Source organism: Lolium perenne, chromosome 3 (genome assembly GCF_019359855.2).
Source record: "Lolium perenne isolate Kyuss_39 chromosome 3, Kyuss_2.0, whole genome shotgun sequence".
Lineage (NCBI taxonomy): Eukaryota > Viridiplantae > Streptophyta > Magnoliopsida > Poales > Poaceae > Lolium > Lolium perenne.
In genome coordinates this window covers 130,523,370-130,539,411 of record NC_067246.2, presented here as the reverse complement: position 1 = coordinate 130,539,411, position 16,042 = coordinate 130,523,370, and the positions used below count along the sequence as shown (strand labels likewise).

Genomic DNA, 16,042 nt, shown 5'->3' with positions numbered 1-16,042 from the left:
CGACATGGGGGGGGGGAGAATGATGAACGATGGTCGTGGAACCTCACAACCACCGCTTCAGAGGACACCCCCAGCGAGGATGAAGATTTCCACTTCTCTGATTAATATGTGTGTGTGTCGAGTCCGTGTGTCTAGCGGGTCATGCGTCGACCCAGTGTTAAGTGCTTTGTTCGTGTGTGGGTGTAGTTCTTTAAATGTTTTGGTTTGTGTGTGGGTATAGTTCTTTAAGTGTTTTGGTTCCTATGTGGGTGTAGTTTTTTTAAGTGTTTTGGTTCCTGTGTGTGGGTGTAGTTCTTTAAGTGTTTCAGTTCGTGTGTGGGTCTAGTTCTTTAAGCGCTTTGGTATGTGTGTGGCTCTAGTTATTTAAGTGTTTTGTATCGTGTGTGGGTCTTAAGTTCTTAAATGTATCACTTTTGTGCATGCCACGTGTACACACACAAGTTTTGGGGCCATTCACCCCCTCCGAGGCTCGATTTCTGGCGAAACCCTAGTTCTGTTGACCGCGCGGTCTACCCCTTTGACTGCATCCCATCGGGGGTCCCCCGGTGGGCATATGCCTCCATTTGAGTTTGGTTAGGTCATAGGTACATGTGGTAACAAGGATCGTCCCATATGATCTCAAGGTTCTCTCCGGTTCACCTCCGAGCGAGTTCCCCCAATACATCCAGAATCTGCCTAAGTGTAGAACCCCATGTCCGAGAAGCCGGACACACCTGGGGGGGGGGGTAGCATTGGATATAAAACCATCTCAAATCACTCTCCGATCCTCGATTTCTCAGAAAACCCTAGACCGGGGTCCCGACGGGGGATCTATACCTCCCTTATACATATATATAGGTTTCCCGCAAAGGGGTTCGCTAAAATAGCAGTGAGAAATAAATAAACAATAAAATGATTGGGATTAATAATTATATGGGTAATAATTATCTCTTTGATGCAAAAAAATGAAAAAACAAAAAATGTGCATAATAGTCTGTGCCGACGGCCTTAGTTGTGCCGTGGGTCACCGTCGGCACAGCAGAAGGGGACCCAGCAGTCAGTCCATGTGCCGACGGCCACTGTTGCGCCGAGGGCTACCGTCGGCACAGTGCAGACGGCGCCGTGACAGTTTAACGGCTGGGCCCGCCTGTCAGCGCGTGTACCGACGGTCGTGGCTGTGCCGACGGTGACCTTTGGGCGCCAGCTTCCTGTGCCGACGGTCCGTTTTGCGCCGACGGTGGCTGTCGGTGTAGCCAGCAGTGTGCCGACGGTGACCGTGCGCCGACGGTCAGCTCCGTCGCCGGTCGACGAGGGCCTCTGTGCCGACGGCCCCGACATTTGGCCGTCGGCACATGGGCTGGCCGTCGGCACATGAAGTTTCTCCCGTAGTGATTTATCATGTTTGCTTATGTTTCCATGTTTCTGCTAGTTTGCTTAGTACACAAATGGGTAGTGTGAAATAAATAACTAGCGGAAGGTTTCTCTCGGTCAGGGAAAAATCGAGGAGCTCCCTAAGAAAAATAGGAACTAATTAAGGACCGCAAGTACAGTTGGCAAAGATAAAGCAAGCAAATCTAGATTCATGATGACAACTACAAAGAGATATAAATCACTATATATATGCAAGAAAACAACAGATAAATAAGCACATCGATCTCTGGCTTTTAGTCAACTGGATCTGCAAGGCCGGTGGCGTTCTATACATGTGTTTTTATTCTTGTGTTACACGAGGCCGCGCTGGCCCAGCTTTAATTCGTAACCGTCTGTCTCTCTCATAGAACAGCCCAGGCACGTCCTCTGCTTTTGATCTCCTCATTAAGTAGAAGGCACTGCTCGCCAGGTAGGTAGCTGAGTAGCTGACTCGATCGTCCTTTTTAGTTTGAGAACGTACTTCTTCGTCTTCCCTCCTCCAAGCAGGCCGGTCTCTATTATTCTTTGTGCCATGGACACCGTTCTGTTCATCATCGGCATCATAGGTGTTCTGTATACACATGCATGAATCGCCTATCTCTCTTTCGCTCACTCGCTCTCACCATCCAGTTTCTTTTGCCTGTTGCAGGAAACATCATCTCGGTTCTGGTCTTCGTTTCTCCCATGTAAGAGCTTAGCATCGATCATGCGTGCATTTACAGAAGCATTTATTTTGTTTTAGTTGTTTCTTACATGCATGGCACTAGTAGAAAAACGGTCATCTATACCGGTTCCAGAGGGCCATTCGTACCGGTTTTGCAACCGGTACAAATTATTCGGCACTAAAGCCCCCCCCCTTTCGTACCGGTTGCTTACGAACCGGTATAAAACGGGCCTCCACGTGGGCCACCAGGAGAGCTCAGGGCTGAGGATCTTTGGTACCGGTTGGTAATACGAACCGGTACCAAAGGTTCCCCCCGCGGCAGGGAATTTTCCCAAATCTCTGCCGCGGCAGAGAATTGGCTTTTTAGGGTTTTGGAGAGGTTTAGGGATATCGGTTTGATTCATATCGCGTCGATGCACCAGAAACGCGTTTGGGTTTAGGTAGTACATGAAGATCAAGATGATGCATAGCAAGTTGGTGCATATAATATAACACACATGTTATTGCATGAGATCGCAAATTAAGTAGCACTATGCATGAAGATCGATCTTCATGCATAGTGGTGCTCTCCGAGGCGTACTCTATATATGTCTATTACATGTAGCATAGTGGTACTCTTCGAGTCAACGATATATGTAACATGTACATCTTCATTCATTGTGGTGCTCTGCGAGTGGTGGTATGACGTCCCGAAGGAAAAATCCCGCCAATTCCTCGCCTATTGCTATGAAGCGGTCATCGATTGAGAGCTTGTTCCGCTTTCTTGCCAACTATAAAAGAATAAGATACAAATGAATACATGAAACAACTATTACTGAAACTCGGCACAACTTATGATAACAAAACAAATTTGTGAAGATTGTTTTTGTACCTCTTTATTTCTCTCATTATTCGTTCTCTCGTTGACAATTCTGCGGATGAACTCGCAAACGAAGAATCCACGAGAGATCGGTCCCCGGAGGTTGTTGCGGGCATTTCTTTACAAGAATATAATTCAATCAAACAATAGTCAAGTATGATAATTGAAAGGTGTGTGGACCTAGGTAGTACTACTTACTTTCGCACGCCATCGCAGCTTCGGTGGCCATTCACGGGACGTATCTTCCTTGATGAAAGTTTGCCATACGCTGCTCGACAAAAGAAAATGCATAAAAGAGTCATCAATTAGTTCAAAGCAGGAAATTAACGAAACAAACCGATAAGAATTCAAATTACCTTCTGAGCATTAAAAAACAAGACACGTATAGATCCTTTTCTTTGGTTAGTGAGTCCAAGACTTCAACTTCTCCAATTTCCAAATTGATGACGAGAAGAATAAAGTGAAACCTACGCACGTTTCAATATGTAGTCATTAGTTAAAATTTTGACATACGGTGAGCAAAATATAATGTGTTATAAGACAGTAAGACTCACTCGAAGTTGTAAGGCCAAAGTATTAGCTTTTTGTCACGTTGTCGCTTCAAAAACCTTAGCAAAGTCTGCGGTGTATCCTTGTTATAGAGGGGATCATCTATGGTTTTGACATGCATTGTGTTCGGGTCAATGAACCCAATGTCTGTGATATCGTCCCTTTTGCATTCGAGCATCTTCGATCTGCATAATATAGCGCACAAAAGATTATAATCTGCGAGACAATGAACGACTTCTCAAATTAAATAAATAAATCACTTACAGACAATAGCAACGATGATTGATTTGTCGAGGGCCCGGAGATTGTATAAGCGAAAGAGTTCGGCGAAGTCAACGTTCACACAGTACTCCTGGAAGTAGTGCTCTTCCCTAACTCGCACCATGATAGTCTCGATCCCTTCCTTTGAGGCCTTAAGGTACCACGAATGCAAGTTACGCATACATGTTGGTACCTTCCTGAGATTCTCGACCAAATCTTTCCCTTGAACAAACTGATATGCTCGTTCAGCTAAGGCGTAATCAGTTGCGTCTTGTCGAGAACTTTGAACGGTCTTCCCGTCAAACACCTTGAGAGGGGCGACCGATTGAACGGGTTGTTGTCCGAGCTGGTAGACACTGTCTCTCCCTTATATCTCCCAGATACCCGATTTAACGGGTTTTGTCGCCTCGATCATCTTGTCATACGACCTTTCAATAGAACGCGCATAGTCAGATGGCGGCGATGGTACAGGGTCATATAGATTGTCAACGGTACGCACAACTTTCTCCCGATCTAGTGTCTTCTCGAAAGGTATCTCTGGCACTTTCGGTGCAAAAATTTCTTCACCTCGGCCTTAACGGCCTCCGCGTTTTCCTGCGGAGTTTTTTCCCAAGGTAACTTCTCCGGAGGCGGCAGTTGTTTCTCCTTTCTAGCTTTCTTCCTAGGCGGCGTACCGTTCCGCTTAACGGACGCTGTCTTACGCGGAGGATCTCGAGATGGTGGACTCACGCTGGGGTCCCTCTCAGGTAGGTGTGGACTTGGCTGCTCACCAGGACTGCCACCGGGAGGAGTCGATGGCATTTGCTGCTCATGTGTAGGAGTCGGTGGCCTTTGCAAAAGGACGACGTACTTCTTCGGCCATAGGGCGAAACCGTGCTTGACCTCGCCCGGTGTCCTCTCCTCTTCAGCTCTAGGACTATCAAGCTGCACTTTTTCAATCCCCGAAAGAACTTCATGCACCCCGACACGAACACAACCAGGTGGAATGGGCATATGATGGTGCATTGCTCCATCTTCACTTGGGTACACATAGCCGACCGCCACCTTAACGTACGCGGTCCTGATTAACATATGTAGCTCGCAATCTGTCTTCTCCGTGACATAATCCACGGGGTAGCTTCCTCCACATCCGTCAAGATGCGAGGAACCGACACGCTTCTTCGCTGAGATGGGGCAGCATCGGCTTGTGGATCCTGTAGAAACAGCGGCTGATCAGGTGCCCTCTGATTTCTCTCAAGAGCCTCCACCCTAGATAACAACTCCGTTACAATGTCGGCGTCCTTCTTCTTCTTTCGCGAACGGCTTCTATAAGTGTCAGCGCTGTCCGGCCACGCTTCCTTCATGGTGAGACCTGGGCGAGCTCGTACCCGTCCAACATGTTCGGGGTTCCCCGAGCGAGTGTCAGCTCGTCATTCTCTCGATCGGGAATGTACTCTCCCTTTACGACCTTTTCAATTGCATCTACAAGCTTCGGTACAATTGCCTCAATTTTTTCCTTCCATTTTCCCTTCGCAACGATCAACCACTGTCTTTGGGTCCAACCACCTGCCCCATGAAGCGAACAACCAGAACTTGGACCGGTCGGGCCAGTCCCATGTCTGTGGAGTGATTCCATGATCCATCTGTTTATTCTCAAACGCTGTCCTCGTCGGACTGGCTGTCTTGTCGCCACCGGACCCCAAATGATGCGGTAGTTTCTTCTTTGCAGCATTTTCGGTATTTTCTTCGATCGGGACACAAACTTAGACGATTTCTTATACTCCTTAAATGCGGCCCGGTGATCTTTTATCTTCACTAGATTTTCGGTATTATCATCGAATACTGGATCTTCATTCTTATATTTGTCCCATAAATTTTTCTTGAAGCTACGGAATTGTATGGCCATCTTCTTCCATGTCCATTCCTTGACTTTATCCTTCGGCCTTCCGTCATGTCTTCCGGTAGGCTGAACTTTGTCGATAGCGTTTCCCAAAGAAATTTGTCATGCTGTCGTTGACATAAGTAGCACCACTCTCCGGGTTCTTCGGCTTATGCCACTCTTGAATGCTGATCGGTACATGGTCCCTAACAATAACTCCGGATTGACTTGTAAATTTGCGGCAAAACTCCTTGGGCTCCACTGGTTCACCATTAGCCTTGAATGCCGTGAGGGCTAACCTGCCCTCGCCCTTTAGCACCCGCGTCGGGCCTCGTTTTGTTCTAACAGACTTGCTCGATGATCCAGAAGGCTAAAAGAAAAAATTATTCGTTAATAAGTGCAATACAAATAAATGAATGCATCTAGGGATGAACACAGACTAATTGATACATAGATATACACCTCGCCGGAGTTTGTGATGGACACTTCATTGTCTTTTCTAACTTGTTCAGACTCAAGTCCCTCGCCAAAATCATTCAGAAAGTCGGGGTACTCGTTGTCATCTCCATCGTCGGGTTCCGGACCACGGGCACTCTCATAGATCAATCGCTGCACCGCTTCTTCCCCCTCCTCATCTCGGACGAAGGTGCCGTCCTCCATACCTCAATGTCACTGCAAAATTAAGAAAGCAATTGTATTTCATTCATCATGTAATGATCATATAACAGATTGCTAGATGGATAACAATTGAAATGAAGAAAGCAAAAAAACCCTAACGGACCGCCACGGCCACGGACACGGTGTTCCCCCTCCTCCTCTCGCTCTTCTCTCTATGTCGCGGCGGCACCGCCACGGACTCGGCACCGCTACAGACCCTAACCCTAACACTCGGCGCTCGTCCTCTCGCTCTTCTCTCTATGTCGCGGCGGCTGTCTATATATCGACCGTACACCCCTCGCCGTATGGATACACGCCTAGCACTACAGCAACGGAACAAGGGATGGTCCAACCAGAGCTGCCATCTCGCCTAAATAAAACACTCCCCCACACTTCACCACACTTCGTGGCGCTCTTCGCCGTCCCGCTCCTCTCCTTCCACTTCATCTCCACCAACGACCCCTACACCATGAACCTGCGCTTCATCGCCGCCGACACGCTGCAGAAGCTCATGATGCTCGCCATGCTCACCGCCTGGAGCCACCTCTCAGCGAAGCGGCGGAGCGCCCGGCCCACCCGGCCCACCCTGTGTGTCCGCCCATGGTCAGTCATACAAGAGGCAAGCAAACAGACACACGAGCAGTCTCCCGTGAAAACGACCATCCGCCGGCCGGCCGGCCGGCCTTACCGTCCTATCACATGCATAGATGCTGTTCGCAATCACATACCGCGAGCACCAACAACCACACACACCCGTAGCCCAAGATCCGACGAAGCCATGGCGTCCTCGCACAACAGAGAGGACCAGGTCCTCATCACCGTCGCGCTGCTACTCGTCCTCTCCTCCCCGCGGGCCGCCAGTGGCGCGCCCAACACGACGCCGCTGTCCGTGCGGTGCAACGGCGCGGTGTACGGCGCCGGGGACCCCTTCGCGGAGAGTCTCGCCTACGTGCTCGCCGACCTGCTGGCCGCCACGCCGTCGTCCCGCGCCCGCGATGCCTACAGCATCTCCCCGTGCCGAACGCGTTCGCCTACGGCCACGCCGCGTGCGGCGGCGCCGGTCCCGACAGCCGCGGACTGCGCGACCTGCCTCGGCTCCGCCGGTCTCAGCGAAGCGGCGGAGCGCGTCGTGGCGTCGGCCCGCCCGCGTCGGCGCGCCACGAGCGTGGTCCACGAGACCACGTTCTTGCTTGGCATTTCGTCGAACACACCCTGAGCGCCGGCGCGAGGCGGCCGGCCTTGGCGTAGCGCGTGCGCTAGCGCGGTGGCGACGAAGACGGAGGAGACGGCCGAGGACCTGACGGCGAAGGCGTGCAGCGACGCGGCGTGGCCGGCGTCGCCGGCCGCGGCGCAGGCCTTGAGCGCGAGGCTGACCACGAAAGGGTCGGCGGCCGCGAGCGAGGAGGCGTGGATGCGGGCGGCGGAAAAAAGGAGGAGAGGGCCGGGAGGTACCTGCGGGCGGCGGCGGCTGCGTCGGCGGCGGCGGCTTCGTCAGCGGCGGCGTGGGTGCGTCGGCGGCGTGGGTGCGTCGGCGTCGTCCCAGCGGCGTCGGGGCTACGTGTCGCGCGGGAAGAAGAGGATTTGGGGTTCTGGCGTCGCGCGGCTAAGTCTAAAACAGGGGGATGGGCCTTTAGTACCGGTTGGTACCACCAACCGGTACGAAAGACCTTTCGTACCGGTTGGTGGTACCAACCGGTACTAAAGGTTTTTTTTTTTGTTTTCTTTTTTCTTTTACTGTTTTCTTTTCTTTTTCTTGTTTCTTTTTTCTTTTCTTGTTTTCTTCTTTCTTTTCTGTTTCTTTTTCCTTTTATTTTGTGTTTCTTTTCTTTTCTTCTCATTTTCTATTTCTTTTCATTTTCTATTTCTTTTCTTTTCATTTTCTATTTCTTTTCATTTTCTATTTCTTTTCTTTTCATTTTCTATTTCTTTTCATTTTCTATTTCTTTTCTTTTCATTTTCGTTCCCCTTTCTTTTGTGTTTCTTTTCTTTTATATTTCTTTTCTATTTATTTTGTTTTCTGTTTCTTCTTTCTTTTCTTTTATGTTTTTTTTCTTTTCTTTTGTGTTTCTTTTCTTTTCTTTTTATTTTCTGTTTCTTTTCTTTTTAGGTCCATAGTCAAGTTCCCATATCTCCTCTATGTACCCATAATATGTGACCTTGTTCCCATTGCCATCTTCTGCATCAAAGCGGACACCACTGTTTTGGTTGGTGCTCTTTTTGTCTTGGGCGAAAGTGTAAAATGTGTTCCCATTAATCTCGTACCCTTGAAAAGTCGATATAGTAGAAGATGGTTGCTTGGCCAACAAGTACAGCTGCTCGTCATCGGTGACATTCATGAGACGTGTTTGCAACCAACCGCCGAAAGTCTTCATGTGTTCTCCATCAATCCAATCTTCACGTTGCTCCGGGTATTTAGAGCGTAAGATCTCCTTGTGTTCCTCTTTGTACGGAGCCACCAAGATGGAATTAAGTAGAACTGTGTAGTGTGCTTGAGTGAAAGAATGTCCGTCCATACACGTTGCTGATTTCTTTCCTAGCGTGCCTTTTCCACGCAGTCTCCCCTCATAGCGCGATTCAGGAACACCGATCGGCTTAAGGTCAGGAATAAAGTCAACACAAAACTCAATGACCTCCTCTGTTCCATAGCCCTTGGAGATGCTTCCTTCTGGCCTAGCACGGTTATGAACGTACTTCTTTAAGACTCCCATGAATCTCTCAAAGGGGAACATGTTGTGTAGAAATACAGGACCGAGAACGCCAATCTCTTCGACCAGGTGAACTAGGAGATGTGTCATAATATTGAAGAAGGATGGTGGGAACACCAACTCGAAGCTGACTAGACATTGGACCACATCCTTCTGTAAATTTTGTAGAGTAAGTGGATTGATCACCTTCTGAGAAATTGCATTGAGGAACGCACATAGCTTCACAATGGGTACTCGAACATTTTCCGTGAAGCCCCCTCAATGCAACCGGAAGTAATTGTGTCATAATCACGTGGCAGTCATGAGACTTTAGGTTTTGAAACTTTTTCTCCGACATGTTTATTATTCCCTTTATATTCGACGAGAAGCCAGACGGGACCTTGATGCTACTCAGGACTTCAAAAAAGATCTCCTTCTCCTCTTTGGTAAGAGCATAGCTGGCAGGACCTTGATACTTCTCTGGATTCAGGTTGTTTCCTTCGTGGATACTTTGCTGGTCCTGCCGTGCATCCGGTGTATCTTTTGTCTTCCCATACACGCCCAAGAAGTTTAGCGAGGTTCACGCAAAGATTTTTCGTCACGTGCATCACGTCGATTGCAGAGTGAACCTCTAAGAATTTCCGTAGGGTAGCTCCCAAAATATCGACTTCTTCTTCCACATGGGTACGTGTCCGTCAACATCATGCGGAGCAGATTGTCCGCCGGGACCCTTTCCAAAGATCACTTCTAAATCCTTGACCATATCATATATAACTTCCCCATTAGGGCGGGTAGGCTTGGTTCGGTTATCTGCCTCACCTCCGAAATGCTTTCCTCTCTTTCTTACGTGATGTTGTTTTGGAAGAAATCGACGATGCCCCAGGTACACATTCTTGTTTCCCAAATAAATACTATCAGTCTCACCTAAACAGTGTGTGCATGCATTGTATCCCTTGTTTGACTGCCCTGAAATGTTACCAAGAGCAGGCCAATCATTGATGGTTACAAATAACAACGCTCGTAGGTTAAATTCCTTTTGTTCGTGCTCATCCCACACAGGTACACCTTCGTCACGCCACAACTCTAAAAGTTCTTCAACCAATGGCCTCAGGTACACATCAATGTCGTTGCCGGGTTGCTTCGGGCCCTGGATGAGCACGGCATCATAATGAACTTCCGCTTCATGCACAACCAAGGAGGAAGGTTATAGATACATAGAGTCACCGGCCAGGTGCTATGACTGGAGCTCTGCTCCCGAAAGGATTAAAGCCATCTGTACTTAGACCAAATCTTAAGTTCCTTGCGTCATCTGAAAATGACTTGAACTCTCTGTCGATTTTTCTCCACTTGCGACCCGTCGGCGGGGTGTCTCAAAGCATCACATCTTTCTTACGGTCCTCTTTGTGCCATCGCAACAACTTGGCATGCTCTTTGTTCTGGAACAAACGTTTCAACCGTGGTATTATAGGAGCATACCACATCACCTTCGCAGGAACCCTCTTCCTGGGGGTGGACTCACCCTCAACATCGCCGGTCATCTCGCCTTTGATCTTATACCTCAATGCACTACATACCGGGCATGCATTCAAATTCTCGTACTCCCGCGGTAGAGGATGCAGTCATTGATGAATGCATGTATCTTTTGCACCTCTAATCCTAGAGGGCAGACAACCTTCTTTGCTTCGTACGTGCTAGAGGGCAACACGTTCTCCCCAGGAAGCATCTTCTTTATTATTTTCAGCAACTTTTCAACTCCCTTGTCAGAAGTACCATTCTCTGCCTTCCACTGCAGCAATTCCAGCGTGGTACCCAGCTTTTTCTGACCATTTTCGCAATTTGGGTACAACAGTTTGTTGTGATCCTCTAACATTTTCTCCAACTTCAACCTCTCCTTTTCATTTCCGCAGTTCATCTTCGCATCAAGAATGGCCCGACCCAAATCGTCATCCGGGTCATCAAAAATCGGCTCATCGAAAATGAGCTCTTCTTCAGCTTCATCTTCCCCCATTCTACTACCACCGTCTTCAGTGAATAAGCTGGGATAGTTGTCACTATCCTCTTCTTCTTCGTTGTCTTCCAATATAACTCCTCTTTCTCCGTGCTTGGTCCAACAATTATAGCTGGGCATGAAACCATTCTCCAGCAGGTGGACGTGAAGGGTCTTCGAGGTAGAGTAATCCTTCATATTCTTACAGGAACTACATGGACAATACATGAAACCATTCGACTGCCTGTTTGCCTCAGCCACGTTGAGAAAATAATGCATGCCAGTAATGAACTCGGGATGGCACCGGTCACCGTACATCCATTGTCGACTCATCTGCATTTTATATGTATATCAAAAATCATTAAGTACACAACATCATGGATATATGAGTGACCAACTTAATTAATATTCAAGTTCATCACATAAAACTAAGTTATTTTTATAAAAAAGAAGAGGGGCTCACCGAGGTGGTACCGTGCCGGCTAGGGGACGACGCTAGCGATCGACGGCGGTGAGGACGGGGATGATACTAATTAAAACCTACAAAACATACCATAATTTCAGCTCAAATTGCATATAAAAAAATAAAATCACTAACTTAGGCATTTCATCGAACACCTTGATTGCACTACAAAAATAGTACGAGTTAAAACTACCAAAGAACTGAGCTAAATTAGGAACGCCGGAAGGAAGGATGATATTGCTAACCCTTGGATAGATGTATGCCGTTAATCTTGTTAAAATGGTGGAGAAAAATAAAGATTATTGGAGTGTGTGAGAGGTGGAGAAAAATTTAGAGTGTGAGGAAGATGAGAAAAATGAGAGCCAGCAGGGGGCTCGGGACGAGCTGGGCGATTTTGATATGGCTGGGTACCCTTTGGTACCGGTTCGTGTTACGAACCGGTACCAAAGGTCCAGCCCGGGCCCCACCACGCGTCTGAATTTTGGCCGAAGACCTTTCGTACCGGTTCCTAACACGAACCGGTACGAAAGCCCCTCCCAAACCGGTACGAAAGCCCCTCGCCCACCTGAGCCCTCAAACCGGTACAAATGGCCCCATTGGTACCGGTTCGTAAGGGAACCGGTACCAATGGCTTAGATGGATGTGAGGTTTTCTACTAGTGTGGATGCATCACGCACGGCTGATGGCTGGCTTATATGCACGGGCAGCACTACGTTCTGGAGGATAGTGAAGAGCAAGTCGACGGAGGAGTTCGAGCCGGCGCCGTACGTGCTCACGCTCCTCAACACGCTGCTATGGCTCTACTACGGCGTCACCAAGCCGGACGACCTCCTCGTCGCCACCGTCAACGGGTTCGGGGCCGTCATGCAGACCATATACGTCGTGCTCTTCCTCGTCTACGCCGCCGACCATGCTACAAGGGTGAGCCCAGCACGGACGTGGTCAACAAACACAAGCTTATTTACACCTGAATGGTGATTACATGTGCCTAAAAATGAGAGGACCGATCTTAGGGAGCTAGCTAGCTCGTCTTGAACAAGTTACTTGTTTCCCCATTAATGGGACAATGGGTGCTGAAAAAACTATTTATCGACTGTTTTTGGTTGCAGCCTCTTTCATGTTAATTACTACTCATCTGAGTCGCACTTGTTGCCTTTTTTTTTCCGAGAGGGGGAACAAAGCCCTAGCCTCTGCATCAAAACGATGCATACGACCTTTAGAACTTGTTGTCTTCTTTGAGAAGTGGAGAATTATAGAAGTTTCTGATCAATTATCATGTTACTCTTTGCAGGTTAAAACCGCGAAGTTGGTCGCAGTTTTGGACATTGGTTTTTTTGGAATCGTGTTCACAGCGACGACATTTGCCATCGATGGGCTTGACATGAAAATCATGATTATAGGATTGATATGCGCATGCCTTAGCGTGTTCATGTACGGGTCCCCACTCACTGCCGTGGTAAGGTGGTCTCAGACCCACAGACAAATTGGTTATCATATCTTATTCTGTTTAGGTTTTATACGGTGATGTTGTGTATTTTCAGAAACATTTTGCTTCTTGTGTGGCTTACATAGACATGTTTTGTGATAGGATTCGGGAAATTGTAAGAATACTGACTGTTCTGGTAGTGATATTTTAGTGAACTCGTTTTGCAAGAATGCTAAGAGCAGACCACCATATATCTAAGTAGTGACATTGAAGAAATTTTCTGTTAATATAAGAGAGACTCTTATGATTTTTTTATTTTCCCATGAATCATAAATATGTTTTTGAAGCTGTACAGTACCAAAAATATTAATGCTTTATTCTTTTTGAAATGTATTGATAGTACTTCAGTATAACTATTTTTTTATAATGGACGCTTTATTACTCATAAAAAACAATTACACCCGACATGTGCATAACTAAGATGCACACAGCCGTTCAAAAAGTCTCAAAAGTCTAGAGTGCTAAAAAAGGCGAATTACATATCAGACATGAGTAGTACTTCATATAACTATGCAGAGTAAACTTTGAACACATACTACAAGTATTGTTTATTAACATTATACCACTTGTTATATGCAATCAGATCTTAATTAGACGTGGGAAAACACTATCAGATCATGTGTGATCATATAGATGTGTCACAACGATTTCATGGGATATGCAATCTTTGGTCAAACTACCACTTCCACTAGATAACCCTTTCTTGCACGCTATGTGTGCTTCACAAAATCATGCTTTGTATGTACATTGTTTTGGTTGGTCTATTTAGTTAGTAGATACATAGTGCATTTTGGTGCATTAGTTAATAGCTTTTTGTTTGGTTGTAAGATCAATAATATACTAGTATGAATTAATAAGAACTCATATACTTCCATCTGGTAAAAGGGACTAAGATTTTGAATTCGAAGTATCTAAGATATTTCTCATACATTCTTGTACCATACATAGCGAATTTGATCTTTGAATTTATATTTGCACGTAGAGCTATTTATTTAGGTACTAGATATTTTTTGACAGCTTGCAAGTATTCCCACCGTTCCACAATTCTTGTTCTAATTTGAACCTATCTAGATATATTTTATGTATAGACTCATGAGAATCCACAACAAGAATTATGAAACGGAGGGAGTAGTATAAATATACGCTATTGCTTCCGAATTTAATTTATGGCTGGGCGTCCAAACAAAAAATACCTTAATGGTTGAAATATTATGTTTCTGCTGATTTATTTGCCAAATTATATTCCTAAGTGGTGAATTAATGGAAATCTATATATAATTACAAATACTCAAAAGCATTGTGTGGTCAAAGATTGTGCACAACCACAATCCGTACACACAATAAATATATCTATGCCTCCCTCAACCGTCGACATACTACATGTACTTTTGTTTTTAAAAAACAGAGTTATCAAACGTGCAAAGATAGACATGAAAGTAGTCTATTAGTTTTAAAAAAGAGCATTATACAAAGGTGCATATGGCTTTGAGTTGTTTGACTCATCACGGAACACGCCAATATTCCCATAGGACACAACAACTTGATCAGTAGCTCGCGCTGATCGATATATTTCTTTTTTTCTTCTTCTTTTCGATGGATCGATATCTTCCGTGTTGTATCATGGAACTAGTAAATTTTGATAGTGTTTGTTACCATATGTACTGTATTAATTTCTGCTTAAGCTTGTGCTACGTGCTGGTCACTATCTCCCGACTATATAAATCATTGTTGTCTGTATATGTATATCAGCGCATTCTCATTATCAAGTCAGAAACCCACTTTCTTTCGTGAATAGCAGTACACAATACTACTAGTGTCTTTTTCCTGGAGCTATCTTGCTGTTTCGTTAAATTTGCTGAGCCCATTGACTAGAGTGAAAAACCTGAAAATTTGTGCATTGTCAAATTGTGACTGAACAGAGAGCGGTGATCGCCACAAGGAGCGTGAAGTACATGCCGTTCTTCCTGTCCTTCTTCCTCTTCCTCAACGGAGCAGTCTGGGCTACGTATGCTCTACTCGACAGAGACATCTTCCTTGGCGTAAGTATATATATCCTACTTAGCATAACTGAGTGCTGAACTTCCTTTAATTCGTGTGAGAAACCTTACCTTTGTAGGTCCCAAATGGAATAGGCTGCCTCTTGGGCGGCATCCAACTGGTTATCTATGCAATCTACATGAACAGTAGGGTCGTCGACTCTCAAAGCGGCGACGAAGCTGCTTCAACGTCTCTTCTGTCGTCCGTTTCCAGTAGACATGGCCAGAACGATCTATCCAACAATGTTTAGTATTTGTGCATAGTGCACATAATAATTTCTTGTTTGTGTAAATTGATGTAATTTGTCTTTCATACTATGTTATACCATGCATAAGCAAATATCATCGACAGGGTTGAAGCTCAGTGGGGGCAAAACTGGGTGGTGGCCCGCCCAGCCCAGGAAAGTTATGCATATGACGTCTAAAATTTAGCATACTGAGGGCATGTACATTCCAAGACGCTTGTGTAGGCGCTAAAAAAGTCGAAGCTGGAAAGTTCCATAAGCACCAGGCGCTAGAAGAAGTAGTATTTTGTTCCTGATTTCTAAGCGGCCGACTCCTCCTTTTGCATCGATGCCAAAAAATCACCAGCTTATAAAAGAACAAGAAAGAGAAAGAGATTGGGTTTGTGTCTATGCTTTGCATCGGCCTCAGGGCTCTGTATTTATATGAGCTCATACGAGCTAGGGTTAGTTCAGATTACAACAACCGTAACAATATGCATGTCTATCTACTTATCTCTATAGATTCAGACTATCTATCTACTCAACAACTTACAGTACGGTTAGGATCGTATCTCCTTAACCTCGTTTAACATCCCCTCTCGATCCAAACGTGTACTGACTAGACACAGATCAAACTTCATCCTGTCAAAGACATCTCGAGCTAGAGCCTTCGTAAAAATATCTGCCAGTTGATCTTGTGATGAGATGAACCTGACTTTCAGAGCCCCTGCAGATACCTTTTCACAAACGAAGTGAAAATCAATTTCTATATGTTTCATTCGAGCGTGAAACATAGGATTTGCAGTGAGAAACGTCGCCCCAAGACTATCACATCATAATGTTGGTGCATGAGACTGAAACACTCCCAGTTCTCTGTAACCACGTAACTTCAGTTGTTCCATTGGCGATAGCCTTATACTCCGCC

At 46.1% G+C, this 16,042-nt stretch overlaps 1 protein-coding gene and 1 long non-coding RNA gene across 2 annotated transcripts; one reads left to right on the top strand and one right to left on the bottom strand.

The window, feature by feature from the left end:
• Positions 1-1,815: 1,815 nt before the first annotated feature.
• LOC127342431 (bidirectional sugar transporter SWEET17-like) lies at positions 1,816-15,334 on the top strand. Its single transcript, XM_051368390.2, has 6 exons — positions 1,816-1,955; positions 2,039-2,075; positions 12,079-12,292; positions 12,663-12,827; positions 14,777-14,896; positions 14,974-15,334. The coding sequence occupies exons 1-6, from the start codon at positions 1,922-1,924 to the stop codon at positions 15,142-15,144; spliced, it is 741 nt and encodes a 246-aa protein (XP_051224350.1). The 5' UTR covers positions 1,816-1,921; the 3' UTR covers positions 15,145-15,334.
• LOC127342432 (uncharacterized) lies at positions 2,998-3,607 on the bottom strand. The gene is made up of 4 exons (XR_007876616.2): positions 3,467-3,607; positions 3,269-3,379; positions 3,111-3,180; positions 2,998-3,030 (listed from the first exon to the last, which is right to left on the bottom strand). It is a non-coding gene; the product is annotated as an uncharacterized lncRNA (long non-coding RNA).
• Positions 15,335-16,042: the final 708 nt, after the last annotated feature.